Raw genomic sequence first — 15,838 nt, 5'->3', positions numbered from 1 at the left:
GCAAGAAGAGTAATCTCTCTGTTTCTTAGTTTCTTCCTCTGAAATCTCAGGAAAATGGCACCTACACCTTGGGGTATTGTGAGAATTAAATGAGTAAATATATGAATCACACTTATAAAATGGCAGTGTTAAATCCAGCACTACCAAGTGTGCTGCTCAGTACAGTTAAAATGAAGCTGATTTTTCTTTTACTATTATGCCTTTGCATACATTTTCTTCTATCACATTCTCAATTTCTCTGGGAGTAGTTCAATCAAGAATTCAGCTTTTTAGAAAGCAAGGGAACTGGCAGTAAGGACCAGGTATGCCCCTGCTGGGGTTGTCCTACCCCAGCCATGCCCCTGGGTCTGGGTTTGGTCCCAGAGATGCTGGGGGGCTACTGGCCCATGAAACTGAGGAATTCTCCATTATCCCATGGGCATCCACAAAATCACCCCTCTGTTTCGCTTACCTGCCCCACATAAAGGAGAAGCAGGAAGTGAATCTGACGTGTGAACCATGCCCCCAAACAAAGTAACACTACGAGGTGCTGGCTGGAGAGGAAAGTGCCTGCCTGGGCTCTACACTCAGATAACCTTGGTTTAAACCCAGCCCTGCCATCTGGCCTCGCTGAGCCTCAGCTTGCTCTGGTCGATATCATGTGAGGCTTAGAGATGGCACATTTAAAGGACCTGGCACAGTGCCTGATACCTAGAGATACTGTGGTGGTTGATAACAAGACAGTAAAACAAAGACAATAATAATTATACTTACTGCGATCTTTAATGAATTATAATTTACATATTATAAAACTCACCCCCCCATGTGTACAATTCAATGATTTTTGAAAACCATTACATTTGTAGTAATACATTATATAACCATCACTACAATCCAGTTTTACACAATTTCCATGCCCAACCCAACCCCAAAAGATTCCTTAAGCCCATTAGTAGTCCATGCTGTTCCCACCCCCAGCTCCAGGCAGCCACTGATAAGTATTCTGTTGTTGTAAACTTGCCTTTTCTAGATATTTCCTATAGATGGAATTATACAACATGTAGTCTTTTACATCTGGCTCCTTTCACTTAGCATAATGTTTTTGACCCTCAAATACTTTTAATCTCTTCTCAGAAATATTATCTTATATTTGGCTAATTCTTTACATTTTTGAAGTTGCCCTATTATCTTACTACAATAATCGAGTTAGGAAAGGTAGGTAGTGGTGTCCCCATTTCACACAGGGGAACCTGAGGCACAGTGGCTTGTAAGAGGTCACCCAGCCAATTTGGTGGCAGAGAAATAATTTGAATCCTGTCCTTCCTGATGCAAGACCATAGGTTTTTCCACCAGCACTTGTACTGTGCCACCATAGAGGAGAGCTCGGATGCCATCTCTCTCCTCTGATCACCAGAAGTTATTTATGGGGAGGAAAAGAGGAAAGAAGTTGGCAGACTGTTTGGCGATATGAAGGAAAGGAAAGCTTAGCAGAAAAGCCAGGCAGTGGCTCTGACAAAGATGTTATGCTCAGGCCAGCCCACAGTGTCAATCTTAAGTATTCAATTTGACACACTAGCTAATTAAACACAGCTGGACTCATCCTCCATATTCAGATGACATTCCAGTTTACTGTCAGGTGAAATGTAAACATTCCAAATGTAGTCTCTTTTCCAAGATGTTCATAAAAATCACATCTAGGTCAGGTGACATGCAAGTAGGAGTTACCTTGGAGGTGGCATTGCTGGGGAAGGTGGCCATAGGGAATCAATACCTCCCACTCTCTCATTTAGTGTTCAGGGAGACTTACCCTCCACAGTCAAAGGGCTCTGAGGGGAAGCCTGGGGTTCTCTCTCTAGCAAAGCACGTGAGAATGAACTTTATGATCTCTAGTTTTAATACTTTTTGAGGCCCCTTTTCCTGTTTGTGTCTGGATGAGATGACATGAGGGTGCACGTCCTCCCTGTTATCAATTTTGAGAGGGCAGAGGCTTCTGTCCTTCTTTGCCTCATCCTCAACCTCTAACATGGTGCCTTCACATGCTTTGCACGTACCAGGTTGTCAGTAATTCTTGGCAACTGATTATCACTTCATTGCTTACTTATGTGTGCTCTATCTCACGATCTAAAACAATATATACCAAGGGCAGCAGGTCCAACCTATACTTAAAGAGTATCCCCTATAAGTCCATTACGAATTGTGGACTTATAAACATAGTAGGTTCTTAATAAAATATTTATTCAGTTCAGTTTAATTCAACAAAGAGCCTTATCAAGAGATCCTTGGTCTCACCGAGTGACAATGTCCAAGCAGGCAAGCCTCTGCCTGAGAGGCAGCCAGGGATGCTGAGGGGGCTGGCTCAGCTCTGGCCCCTCCCCTCCAAGCCTACCCTCTACCTGTGCCATGAACACCTATCCTGCCTCCCTCTCACTTCCTCCTCTTAGTGATTGTCTGGCTCCTATCTTCAGGTAGGGGGAGGGGAGACTGGGTGCAGGGGACAAGACCCTCTGGGTCCCTTCTATATCTTCAGTAGATGAGATCTAGGCAGTAGCCTGCCACTTGTCCCAATTTGTCCATTCATGCACTGGGCAAAGGCTCTGCAAACTGGGAGATGACTGAGTGAATAGCCTTGGATGTGAAGTCAGGTGCATATACTATAGTTAAGTGTGGTTCCGAATGAGCAGTGTGTACAGGTATGTGTCAGGGGTGGCAGGTTTGAGCCTTTATCTTGAGGCCCCTCTGGTGTGCACATTTGTGTGGTGTCCAGAGATGCAAGTGTGAGCTCTTGTCTCCCTTCCAAAGGAACCCTTGTGGGGCTCTCACTGAGCCCTCAGAATCAGGGGGCTCACATGGGGATAAGGAGAAGGTCCTTTGGAAATGGTAACATGAAATCCCTAATCCACATCCTAGATATGAGCTTATACACTGACATTTTAAAAATGTGTCATCCTCTTTGCCCACGGATTTTCCCTAATAGCTTCAATATGACTACCTATATATACTTAACTGAAAGCAACAAAAATAATATGTAAATATGTGCACATATTTCTGAGCCTGCCAGAAAGGCCAGCCTCCCTGTGACCATCAGCCCCACGTTCAGGACCTGGGGACTGACCTGTGCATGTTTGTGCAGGTCGAAACAGCGGGGCCTGGGAATCCAAGTCACCTTCTTCCCCAGCCGCGCCATCCCCACTGCCGAGGGCCGGGTAAGTACCTGTTGTAGGAAGCAGTTTTGCAAGATCCGAGTGGATGGGATGACAAACTCCTACTGCCCTGTTGACTGTCACCAAAAGTTCTCCTCCACCCCCATGGCAGGCTGTAGGTTGGACCAGGAGTGCAGGTTCCCTGCTGAAACTGAAAATTAGGAATCTTTCCTCCCATAAAGTTTTAGTTAAATGTTGAGTTCATCGGGTTCCCCAAGACACCCCAACTTTCAGAAGCTCCAGCATCTGAATAATTTTGAGACCCTCAGGCAGGTTTCATCTCTACTTTCTACTCCTTGGCTTCTCTTTCAAGTAGTTAGTGTCCTGTAAAGAAATGTATATACCATTTGCAGCGTACACTAGGGTGCTCAAAGCAACTCTTCTGAGGTTCCTTTCAAAAGTGAGAGTTATTTTTTCTTACTGAATTTAAAAAGGGCTTTGTAAATTGCCAGTGAGTATTGTAATGTGTTAGTATTACAAACAGTGACCCCATAAAATTATGTTGGCTTGATAGCCTATTTTAAAAACATGTTTAAATGTATCTAAAGTTGGTCTGCCTTGTTATAATGCTAATTCTGCCTCTGTGTAAATCAAAGGAAGCCAGTCTCACGGGCTTAGTCACCAAAACTCTGCACACTTCTCTCGTGGCTCAGTTTTATCACTTTGGGTATGTTACTTAGTCTCTCTGAGCCTCAGTTTCCTCATCTCTAACATGTGATAATGATAGTCATTTTGAAGGGTCACTGTAAGGTTTAAATAATTGTGAAGAGCCTAATCCTATGCCAGGCATCTTATAGGCACTGGGAAGTTGTTAGTAATCTTACCCATACTTCAGCGCTAAACAAAAACAAAGCGAGAGAGAGAGAAAGAGAGAGAGAGAGAGAGAGAGAGAGAGCATTAAAATAAACATAGGAGAGAAGCATAGAACGTTAGCAATATTAGATTCCAGTGTCTATCGGAGCCAAGACAAACCCTAATGATAGTGCAGGCAAGCACCTTCAGGACCACAAATCACAATGGTTTTCAAATTTGTTTTGGTCTTGGATCTCTTGGTTTGAATGAAATCCTTCACAGAAGTCTAGTAGAGAATAGTCACCTAGAAGCAGGGCAGAGGGTGACGTGGAGAGATGCCAGCTACCACTGTCACCTGCGCAGCCTGCTCAGCAGCTGCCCTCTTATCTCCACCCTCTGCCCCCAGGCAGTAGCCAGGGTGCTGCTGGGGAAGAGAAGGGCTCTACACACATGCTTTGAAAACACTGACTCTGGCCCTCATTTTACAGATGAGGAAACCAAAGCTCAGGCTTGCCTCACAGCCAAGAGAAAGAGGCCAAGGTCACCGAGTAATTAGTAGCAAGAGTGGAACAAGAGCTCAGTTCTGCTGACTCCCTAGCAACTGGTGCTCCTGTTCATCCCCAATTAACCCTTCCCCATCTGTCAGTGGACTTTATCTGAGGCTAGGAGGATCATAACTAAATCCTACTTCCATCCCTCTCCACCTTCAAGGATAGTCTTCCTGCGCACACCTATCACTTGCTTTATTCTAGTTTAAATTTGAGTAAAATGATAGCTCCACTTTGTCTTTGTTCTGTTTTAACAAAGCTAATCTCTTTTTATTCTCCAGGAAAAAACCAGCTGCACCACTGAAGACAGTAAGTTAATTTTGCATTTAAAGTGCTTCATATTTCCTGCAATGCTTATTCTTATCCACTTATTTAAAGTTAAAATTGCTCCCAGCTATGGTGAACACAGCAATCTTAGCAGCCGAAGTTGCTACCCAGATGGTCCAAGAGAAACTTCAAATCCTCAGGTAGCTGGGAAGACGCTGTGTAGGAAGAGCTCGGCCTCATTTGACCCTGGCGACTTTACTGACCGGGTTTGGCAGATCAGAGGGGAGGCCAGGCTTCCTGACTCCCCAGGGAAAGCCCCTGTGTCCACTCCCTGCCTGCTGACCCAGGTGCTAATAGCAGACCATTGTGTATCAGGCATACATTCTTGCAGGCCTGACCAAACTCAGATTCTGGCCAGGACACCCCACTGGGAAGCCCACCTGGACCTGGTACCTATTCTGGAGCCTGACATTTACAATCACTTAGCAAACACACAGAAGGTGGAGCCATGAGACCAAAGCCAGATGCTGAATGCCCACTGCACAAGCACTACTGTCCTGCAGCTGCTGGGGGTCAAAGTATCCATCAACCCTGTTGATGGAGCAGGGAGGTCCCCATACCAAGATGACACTGCTCCTTCCATGAGGCACTTCCAATCAGTTGTTACTTGATGCAAAGGTTGGGCTGGGGTCTGTGTGTTTTAATTATTGTTGTATTTGAAAGAGTAGCTAAGTTTCAAAGAAAAGTTCTCCCAAAATATTTGTTTTAATAATATTACTTTGACTTTTATTTCCACATTTTGCTCTATTGAATATCCTTGCCTTTTTTTTTTTATACAGACTCCAGTTGCCTCTCAACAGAATGCATCAAGTGTTTGTGAAGGTAAATCTATTATTTTGAAGGATGCACATATCCTCTAAAAGTTATTTTAATTAAGGATTTGTATATAAATATGTTTCTAAATTTCCTTCATTATTTATAAGGCAATTGTAATATGAAACTCAGTTTTCTAAACAAAATAGTCTTTCACTTTACAATGAGGAGTGGGTAGCCAGGTGAGCTCAGAACCTGAGCTCACTGGGTAGTATCTTTGCAGTAGGCTATAGTCTACATGCCAAAAGTCTGCCTGTTTGTAGACAGGTGCGACTTGCCAAGACATGGTGCCATGGCCCTGCATAGATCTAAAGACTAATTTAGAGCCATTCACATGTCTTAGAACTAATAGCTTTCTTAAGTTAATAAAAATTTTTTAAATTTGTTTATTTGAACAAATTCTTTGGCTAAGTTTTCAAAGTTCAAACGTCTGTCTTAGTACATCTTCAAATACTCTTCTTCTCTTATCTTATTAGAACTTCAAAACCTTACATATATTCAGAACTTTTCCATTTAGAAAAAAAAATTGTATTTGGAAAACACTGGGGAAAAAAATCAGAAAGAAGAATCATCCATAATATCAGCACTTAAAACATTATATATAGAAGCTCTGGTCCTGCACCCATCGAATTCCACATTTGAAAGTAGGCAGTGTTATAAACTTAGTCTTCTTCTCAGCATTTCATGAGTTAATGGGGGGCATAGCTACATAAAGCATTCTGGTTTTTCTGACAAAGGGTGATGGATCTTTGCTGTGTGTGCACTACAGCTCACCTCTGCTTTAATTGCTCCATTAGGTTTGCCAGCCTGAGTCCCACATTTTCCCCCCAGGCTATTTCTGAGGCCATTATTCCTTTACTGCCATTTTGCTTTCTCCTGTCTTTTCGTCAATGCTGTTGTCTTCCTGTCCTTCCATTCCTTGCAGTCTCTCATGCCTGCTAAGCAGGGAGCATAGAGGGATAGTAACCTCACGGCCTCCAAGCCTCTGTAGGAAGTAAGTACAACCCTGTGCAAACTCCCTGGCTTCAGGAGTCTCCAAAAACCAGCTGAGAAGAAGCTTATTGCATGTCTCCTGCTGCTCAGGTGTCCTCCTTCTCAAAGGGCTCCCAGTGCAGGAACATGGCATGCCTCCTCTTTTATACTCATGCCATCCAACCCAAAGCAAGAAAGTGACCTCTTCTTCTCACCTAGGAAGGAAGCCTTGAAGCAGAGGCAAAGCAGGTGTGGTCAGAGCTCAAAGGCTGTTGGGACATACTGTGTTCATTGTTTCTCCTGAAATTACCAGGGGTTTTTTTTGTTCAAAGTCATGAATGAAATGCTAACATGGCAGCTCAAAGTAACTTGCCACAAATTTGAAATATGATCTTTAGAGGTTCAAGGCTTCCAAATGTTAAGGAACTACAAAAAATCCTGAAGTCTATCTTACCATTCATTAAAATCTTTGAGTTCTTACTACTTTTATTCCTTTTAGGATCTCAACCTTTCTTCTATGCAGTAGACTCACCCATGGGCATACCCCAGACCAAATTTGTCATCATATTTATTAATGATTCAGCAGTATAGTTCATTCATGATGGGCTTCAACATAAATTTCTAACATTTCAGGTTTATGCTTATTTTCTGTGAAATGCAAGTGAGATTAACATTATCATGGGGATAATGTTGAATTTGATCCAAATAATTTTTCAAAAAAAATAGATCACTCACAAACCCTGATCAGTAAGAAATTACTTATACCATGCCTTATGACTCATCGAGACACACCAGGGCATTATAACACCTGTGTGGAGTCTTCATAGGAAGTAGAGGTGAATTGTTCAGAGGGTGGCTGAACCTTGCTCATCTTGTGGCTCCCACCTGGCCTCACACACTTAAAAATCCAGGCCCCATGGGTTCAGTCCATATGTACATTGCCAGAGGATGAATGTAGAGGTGGTGGGGTGTACCTGTAACACTGCTGAGTGGGGAGTCCTGGTCTAATAGCACAATCACATCAGCAGACTGACAAGTGCACAAACCGATGACTTCCTGGTAAATGCCATGTTCCTGGGGAGATGTCTGACCAAAACTGGTTCTTCTTGGCTAATGTTGCTGGGTTTTGGAGTAAGGACAGACATTCCACTCTTATCCTAAAATGAGAATTTTCCTAATCCAGAAAAACCTATACCTGCTGAACGCCACCGAGGGTCTAGTCACAGACAAGAATCCGTACAGTCACCAGTGTTTCCTCCTGCCCAGAAGTAAGAATCTTTTCCTTTCAAAATAAGTTTCTTCTTATTGCTGCAGGAATTAACATATGTATTGTTACACTGCACAGTGATACTGGCTTGTAGTATTTGGTAAAAATTCAATATTTCATTGCTTTGCAATTAAATGTAAAAAGATGTCAAGTAGCTTTAAAAGAACTGCATAGAGTTTTAGGTCTTTTGCAGAGACCTACTTTTGGGTTAATTATTGGACTTAACTAAGATTTAACACTTTAGTCAAGGCATCTCCTTCTTCAAAACTAAAGGGAACGATCTTACTTATCTTTAAGGTTTTGGTGCCTCTTCTTTCTTTAGATGTGTTTTATTGGCCATTCGTATTGATTCCTTTGTGATGCACCTGTTCAGAGCATCTTCAGTGTAAACAAAAAGTCAGACTTATTCATATTGTGCTTTGTCCTTTAATTAATATGAAATTCTTCCTTTCAGACAAATCCATCAAAAGCCTGTACCTCTGCCAAGTAAGTACAATGAAGTCATGAAGAGTAGTGGTTAAGGCTGGATCTTAGTGTCTGATAGACCTAGATTCTGATACGACGACACTGTCACTTCGAGCTGCATGATCTCAGTATCCTCTCTTGCTTGTTTTCTCATCTGTAAAATGGGGTCAAGAACATTAAGTAAAACAACATATGGGAAGTACCTGTTATACTGCTTGGTACATAGAAGATCCTCCATAAATGATAGCTATTTAAATTAACTATAAAATATATTTTAATGATCACAAAATATATCTACAAAAAATACCCTGAAAAGAAGATATGGCAAATATCTGGATAATTTTCCCCCGGAAAAACGTCAACCTAAAAATATATGAATCAGTTAAGTCAGCCTCACAGAACATAAGTGCCCAAATCTTAATTTGCTTTCTACTCAATTTAGGGGAGAAAAAAAAAAAAGAAAAAGAAAAAACTCTCCTTTACATGGGTAATTTGGAACATATTCCAAAATAATCAAGGTTAAATCCATTTAAATAAACAGAATAATTGTCATATGTGAAAAAAGTATGTGCATTTTTACGAACATAAATTGCTTTTTTAGGTTTTAATAACATTTTTGATTCATCTTTAGTTAAACTTTTACTGAATAGTTTTTTTAATTCTGACAACACAAAATAAAAATGATTTTGCTGTAGAAATTTATTTTTCATTATTTAAAAACCTTTATTACACCTTTTATTGTTTTTCAACCCAAGTCATTCTTTTAATTGTTATTGATCCTCGGCCACGTGCGAGGCACTATTCCAGGTACAGGGGATACAAGGATGAGTAAAACACACAAAGCTTGTATTCTATTGGGGAAGGCAGTAAAAATAAACACAGAGATAAATATCATATATCCGGTAAATGCTAAAGTGCTATAAAAGAAAATAAAGCAGGGTTGGGGGGAGATGTGTGGCAGAGGGCCATGGAGGCAGTGACGGCAGTACTTTAGGTGGGGAAGGCTGGGAAGGTCTCATCTGTAAACTGGGGTATAATAGCACCTCCCACAAGGAGTTGCTGTGAGGACTAAATGAGCTAACATGTTGAAAACAGAACAGGCCTGGCACATGTTGATTGCTCAGAGCATGTTAGCCATGGGTACTCCCCTGACCACCAAAACTACAGATACCACCAACCACCCTGTATTGTTGTGTGCTTTGGGAAAGCCTGACCACCACGCTCACCTGTTACAATACACCCCTGCTTTAGGACCGTCTTTGCTGGGCCTGACAAGCCCTTGCTGCCCTCTTCTGTGGCATCAGTGGCTGCCTTCTTTGAAAACCCAGGGCACTATTATCTGAAGCACTTAGTTCGTCCAAACCTGTGTCTCCTGCAGACTCCCCTGCCTTGGTAAAGGGAAACTCTGATTGCTCTGGTCAAACACCTCCGAGTCACCCTTGACTCCTCACTTCCTTTCTTCACACACCTTTCAGCTATTCCTTCTAAATATATCTGGAATCGGGGCTGGCCAGTTAGCTCACTTGGTTAGAGCGGGGTGCTGATAACACTAAGGTCAAGGGTTCAGATCCCCGTACCAGCCAGCCACCAAAACAAAACAAAAAATATATCTGAAATCAAACCACTCTCACTTCTTCCACTGCTGTGATTTGTCCCTCCACCATCATCTCCTGCAAGATCACCGAACTGGCCTCTCCTCTCTGATCTTGCCCCCTTTATTTCCAGTCCAGCAGCCAGAGTGAACCTGTTAAAAGACAGGCAGATCATGTTACTCCTGTGTTCAAAATTCTCCCAAAGCTTCCCATATCATGTTTGTTCAAGTTCAAGTCATGTTAATGGCCTACCAGGTCCTATAAATCTAGTCCCCTCATTGCCTCCTGTCTGACTTCATCCCTTATTCTGCTCCCCTTTTCTCACTGTAGTCCAGGCACAATGGCCCCCTTGCTATTCCTCAAATATGCCAGGCCCTTGCTGTCACTGTTCCCACTACTTGGAACATTCTTCACTGAGCTATCCACATGTCTCCTTCCTCTCCACCTGCAGATCTTACCCAAGTGCCACCTCACTGAGACCTTCCTTCCCCGCTTTATTTTTCTCCACAGCATTTATGACTCTAATATTACATATATATTTACTTATCTCTTTATTGCCTATCTCAGCCCATTAAAATTTAAGCTTCGGAGGGCAGAATATTTTGCTGTTCTGTGGACTGCTGTTTATCCCCAATGCCTTGATCCATCGCAGGCACACAAGAATGAAAGAATGAATGACCTAAGTGTTCTCTTTTTTCCACATGTCTCCACATTTAGACTGTAAATTCCTTGAGGGTGTTTATGCCTTAAGGCAATGATTCTCAAATGTTTTGGTCTTGGGACCACTCTCATACTCTTAAAATCACTGCAGACCCAAAGACCTTTGGTTTATATGTTTCTTTCTATTTATATTTAGTGTATTAAGAATTTAAACTGAAACATTTAAAACATTTGTTAGCCTATTTAAAAATAACACTAAACTCATTAAATGTTAACATAAATAACATTTTTATGAAAAATAACTATATTTTCCAAACAAAAACAATTAAGTGGGAAAAGTGGCATTGTTTTACATTTCGTAAATCTTTTTAATATCCAGAGTAACAGAGACTGCTGGGTTCTCATATCTCTTTCTACATTACTCTGTTGTAATATCTTTTTCTGGTTAAAATAGGTGAGGAAAACTGGGCTTCACAGAAATAGGTTATTGGAAAAGAAAAGTCCTCTTGAAACCCCTGAAAGGATCTTGAGGATTCTTGGACCTTGGACCACACTTTGAAAACCATTTCCTTAGGGATTTTTTTGGGGGGTGTGTCCCCTGTAGCACCTAGCACAGTGTTGGTGTAGGCATAGTATCTGCTCAGGAAATAGTAAAGATTAATTGACTTTTCAAATCCCTTTTAGGATTTCCAGAAGGGGGAAGCCCAACTGTGAATGGACCCTTACCCACGTTTTCATCTAATTCCACTATTTCAGAACAGGTATGAAACGAACTCTTGATGTCACTCAATTGTTACCAGTAAACTGCAGGAAAGGGCATGTCTTCTGAGAAGAAAGTTTGGAGGGAAGCCTAAAAATAGACTCTGTATTTTAAGTCAGTTTGTGGTTGTCATTTACTGATGGGTATAGTATGCCCAATTTTTTTCATTGACTTAGACCTTGCTTTGTTTATTCCAATTTGTATTCCAGATTCCTTGAATAACAATTAGTGTTTCTTCAAAACTAGCAAGGAAATGTGTTGTTTTTATTGTTCTTCCTCTTACATATATTTTACTTAAACTCTGTGATTTCCTCAGAATAGATCTGGGGAGGCTCACGATATTAAAAAAAATATAAGACAGCACAGTTTGAAAAGAGACTCTGTGTGCAAGTGTCTCTAAGCTATGTAAAAATATATGTAAAAATGTAAAATAGAAATGTATCCTCAAGGAAGGCATGTACATTTATTTGCAAAAGTCAAACAAAATAACATTCATAAAAACAATTTGGAAATTACAAAACACTCCACAAAGAACAACAATAAAAGCCTAATGGAAAGGGAGATTATGACTTATTTAGGAGAAATAAATAAATGGTTCAGGAACCTAGCAGGACTTAGTTAGATTCAAGTACTAAGTTTAGCAGCTAAGGCCAAATAAGAAAAAAAGTCAATAATATAAATCCTTGTGGTTGATCAAAGGAAGCATAAACTTATTTCCAAATTATTGGTCCCAATGTAGTTAGGCCTGTCTTGGTAATGGAAGATGGGCTTTTGTTTCTAATGCACAGAAGTTACAGAGTCATTTAAGGACCAACTCATGCATAACAGTGCCCTCCATTTCACAGGAAGCTGACCTTCACTGCAAGCCATGGTATGTTGGTGCCTGTGATCGAAAGTCTGCTGAAGAGGCCTTGCAGAGATCAAACAAGGTCTGGTCATTTCCAAATCCCATATTTTGCCCTCAGCCTATAATAGGCACAGTTGTCATCCTGATAACATGCTAATTAAATAGTTGCAACAATTTATTGCAGGGATATTTTTCCTTTAGTTACTCAGGAGAAACTTTAATTTCCGACTTTCCTTCAGGCATCTCCCTCTTTGTTCCTCCATCTCATTTCTATTTGTCCTTTCATCTCTGCAAGGATCCACAGGCTCCACTGCTCTCTAAACAGTGGGAGAGAAGGCTTGAGGGGAGATCTCTGGAAGGCGTGGTGTCACGTGAGCTTCATCCAGGAGTGAGCAGTGACAGGCTATTTCGGATCTATGCATGGGATTAAAGATTTGCATCGAGAGGGCAAAAAATACCTGGAAATAAATTTTTGGAGAGCCCAACCCCAATCATGTAGGGAATCACTGGGGACAGTTTGGACAATCCAATATTAAAGTGCCACTTGTCACTTTTTTTCTCCCTTCTCTTCTCATTGTGTTTTTAGCAGCACCCTATTTTGTCAGAATATATAACATTTACATAGTGTTCTTCCCTACCCCCATTTGAGTCCTAGCTATTAATGAAACATATTAAGGTTTTCGATCAGTCCTTTGGATGGCTTCCCCAGTTGTGTGCTTTGCGTGATGAAGCTTAACTGTAATAGACGCTCAGGAAGGACTGTGTTTACATTATTCCTTGAGTTCTTTCTTGCAAATTCAAAACTGTTTTTTCATAATCTGATACTTGGAGGAAACCTTGGCTAGATACAAATCCTTAGCATGAGTTTTTGAAAATGTTGTGTCTCTGTGTTGTCTTGTCTGTATGGTGCTCTTGAGAAGTCTGATGCTAATGTTATTTTCCTGACCTTATATGTAATTCAATCCTTTAGTCTGAAGGCTCTGCAGACTTTTTGTTTCTTCATTTCCAAGATAGATTGGTCCTTTTAAAAATATTTTAATTGACATGTTGTATTATACATGCTTATGGGCAAAAATCTGATGTTTTTATACTTACCTATGTTGTATGATGTTTGGGTCAGGGTAGTTAATGTCGCCATCACTTCGTGCATTTATCATTTCTTTGTGGTGAAAACATTCAAAAGCCTCTCTTTTAGCTCTCCTATGTAATATACAAAACTTAACTGCTAACCATAGTCACGCTACTGTGCAATAGAACATCAGAACTTATTCCTCCTATCTAATTGTAACTTTGTACCTGTTGGCCAACCTCTCCCTGTTTTCCTTTCCCCCCTCCCCTCCCTAGTCCCTGGTAACCACTGTTCTACTTTCTGTTTCAATAATATAATTTTTTTTTAAGATTCCACATATGAATGAGATGATGTGGTATATGTCTTTCTGAGCCTGGCTTATTTCACTTACCATAATGACCTCCAAGTCCATCCATGTTGCTGCAAATGACAGGATTTTACTCTTTTTTATGGCTGCATAGTATTCCATTGTGTAGATATACCACATTTTTTTATCCATTCATTCATTGTTGGACACTTTGGTTGATTCTGTATCTTGGCTATTGTAAATTGTGCTGCAATAAACATGGGAGTGCAGATATCTCTTTGACATGCTGACTTCATTTCCTTTGGGCATACACCTAGTAGTGGGATTACTGGATCATATGATAGTTCTATTTTTAATGTTTCTAGGAGCCTCCATATTGCTTTCCATAATGGCTGTGCTAGTCTACACTCCCACCAAGAGAGTACAAGTGTTCCCTTTTCTCCACATCCTTGCCAACGCTTGCTTTCGTCATTTTGATAATAGTCATTCTAACAGGAGTGAAGTGGTATCTCATTGTTGTATTGATTTGCATTTCCCTAATGTTTAGTGATGTTGAGCATTTTTTCACATGCCCGTTGGCTATTTGTATGTCTTCTTTTCAGAACTGTCTGTTATGATCCTTTGCCCATTTCTCAACTGGGTGTTTTTTTGCTGTTAAATTCCTTATATATTCTTGATATTAACCCCTTGTCAGATGTATAGTCTGCAAATATTTTCTACCATTCTGTAGGTTGTCACTACTCTGTTAACAGCTTCCTTTGATACACAAAAAGCTTTTTAGTTTGATGCAATCCCACTTGCCTATTTTTGCTTTTACTACTTGTGCTTTTGAAGTCTTATTTAAAAATCCTTTCCCAGCCCCATATTGTGGATCATTTTCCCTATGTTTTCTTCTAGTAGTTTCATAGTTTGGTGTTTTTACATTTAAATATTTAATCCATTTGACTTGATTTTTGTATATGGTGAGAGGTAGGGGCCTAGTCTCATTCTTCTGCATGTGGATATCCAGTTTTCTCAGCATTGTTTCCTGAAAGAGGCTGTCTTTTCCCCAATATCTATTTGTGGCACCTTTGTCAAAGATCATTAGCTGAAAGTGCATGAATTTATTCCTGAGCTCTCTATTCTGTTCCATTGGTCTATGTGTCTGTTTTTCTGCCATACCATGCAGTTTGGGTTATAGCTTTGTATTATAATTTGAAGTCAGGTAGTATGATGCCTCCAGCTTTGTTATTTTCAGGAATGCTTTGGCTATTCAGGGTCTTTTTGGTTTTATATGAATTTTAGGATGGTTTTTTTCTATTTCAGTGAAGAATGTCATTGGCATTTTGATAGGGATTGCATTAAATCTGTAGGTCACTTTTACTCTTCCAATCCATAAACATGGGATATCTTTCCATTTATGTCCTCTTCAATTTCTTTCTTCAAAGTTTTATACTTTTCATTGCAGAGGTCTTTCACCTCCTTGGTTAAGTTCATTCCTAAGTATCTAATGTTTTTGTAGTCATTGTAAAAGGAATTGTTTTCTTGACTTCTTTTTCAGATAGTTCACTATTAGGATATAGAAATGCTACTGACTTTTTTATTTTGTTTCCTGCAACTTTACTGAATTTGTTTACTAGCTCGAACAGTTTTTTGGTGGAGTCTTCAGAGTTTTCTATACATAAGATCATGTCATCTGCAAACGGACAGTTTGACTTCCTTTTTTTCAATTTGGATGCATTCTATTTCTTTCTCTTGTCTAATTGCTCTGGCTAGGACTTCCAATACTGTGTTGAATAGAAGTGGTGGAAGTGGGCATCTTGTCTTGTTCTTGATCTAAGAAGGAAAGCTTTCAGCTTTTTCCTATTCAGTATGATGTTACCTGTGGATTTCTCATATACAGCCTTTATCAAATTGAGGTACAGACGTTCAATACCTGGTTTGTTAACAGTTTTTATCATGAAGGAATGTTGAATTTTGTCAAATGCTTTTTCTGCACCAATTGAAATGATGATATGGTTTTTGTCTTTCTTTCTGTTAATGTGGTGTATACATTTACTGATTTGTGTATGTTAAACCATCCCTGCATCCCTGGGATAAATCCCACTTGACCATAGTGAATGACCTTTTTAATGTGCTGTTGGATTCTGTTTGCAAGTATCTTGTTGAGAATTTTTGCATTTATGTTCATAAGGGATATTGGCCTGTAATTTTCTTTTTTGTTGTGTTTTTGTCTGGTTTTGCAATCAGAGGAAAGCTGG

At 40.3% G+C, this 15,838-nt stretch overlaps 1 protein-coding gene across 5 annotated transcripts in view; it reads left to right on the top strand.

Moving 5' to 3' along the window:
* The window catches only part of BLNK (B cell linker), a 62,158-nt gene that overhangs the window by 37,210 nt on the left and 9,110 nt on the right, over positions 1–15,838 (top strand). For all 5 annotated transcript variants that reach the window (XM_063102770.1, XM_063102769.1, XM_063102767.1 and 2 more), the window contains 7 exons: positions 3,110–3,182; positions 4,801–4,828; positions 5,626–5,668; positions 7,815–7,899; positions 8,353–8,384; positions 11,300–11,376; positions 12,221–12,304. In XM_063102770.1, the coding sequence (XP_062958840.1) occupies positions 3,110–3,182; positions 4,801–4,828; positions 5,626–5,668; positions 7,815–7,899; positions 8,353–8,384; positions 11,300–11,376; positions 12,221–12,304 (422 nt within the window). The remainder of the gene's footprint in view (positions 1–3,109; positions 3,183–4,800; positions 4,829–5,625; positions 5,669–7,814; positions 7,900–8,352; positions 8,385–11,299; positions 11,377–12,220; positions 12,305–15,838) is intronic.

The sequence above is a fragment of the Cynocephalus volans genome, chromosome 7 (genome assembly GCF_027409185.1).
Source record: "Cynocephalus volans isolate mCynVol1 chromosome 7, mCynVol1.pri, whole genome shotgun sequence".
NCBI lineage: Eukaryota > Metazoa > Chordata > Mammalia > Dermoptera > Cynocephalidae > Cynocephalus > Cynocephalus volans.
Note: the sequence above shows the minus strand (reverse complement) of the source record. Positions and strands in the feature narration are given on the sequence as shown.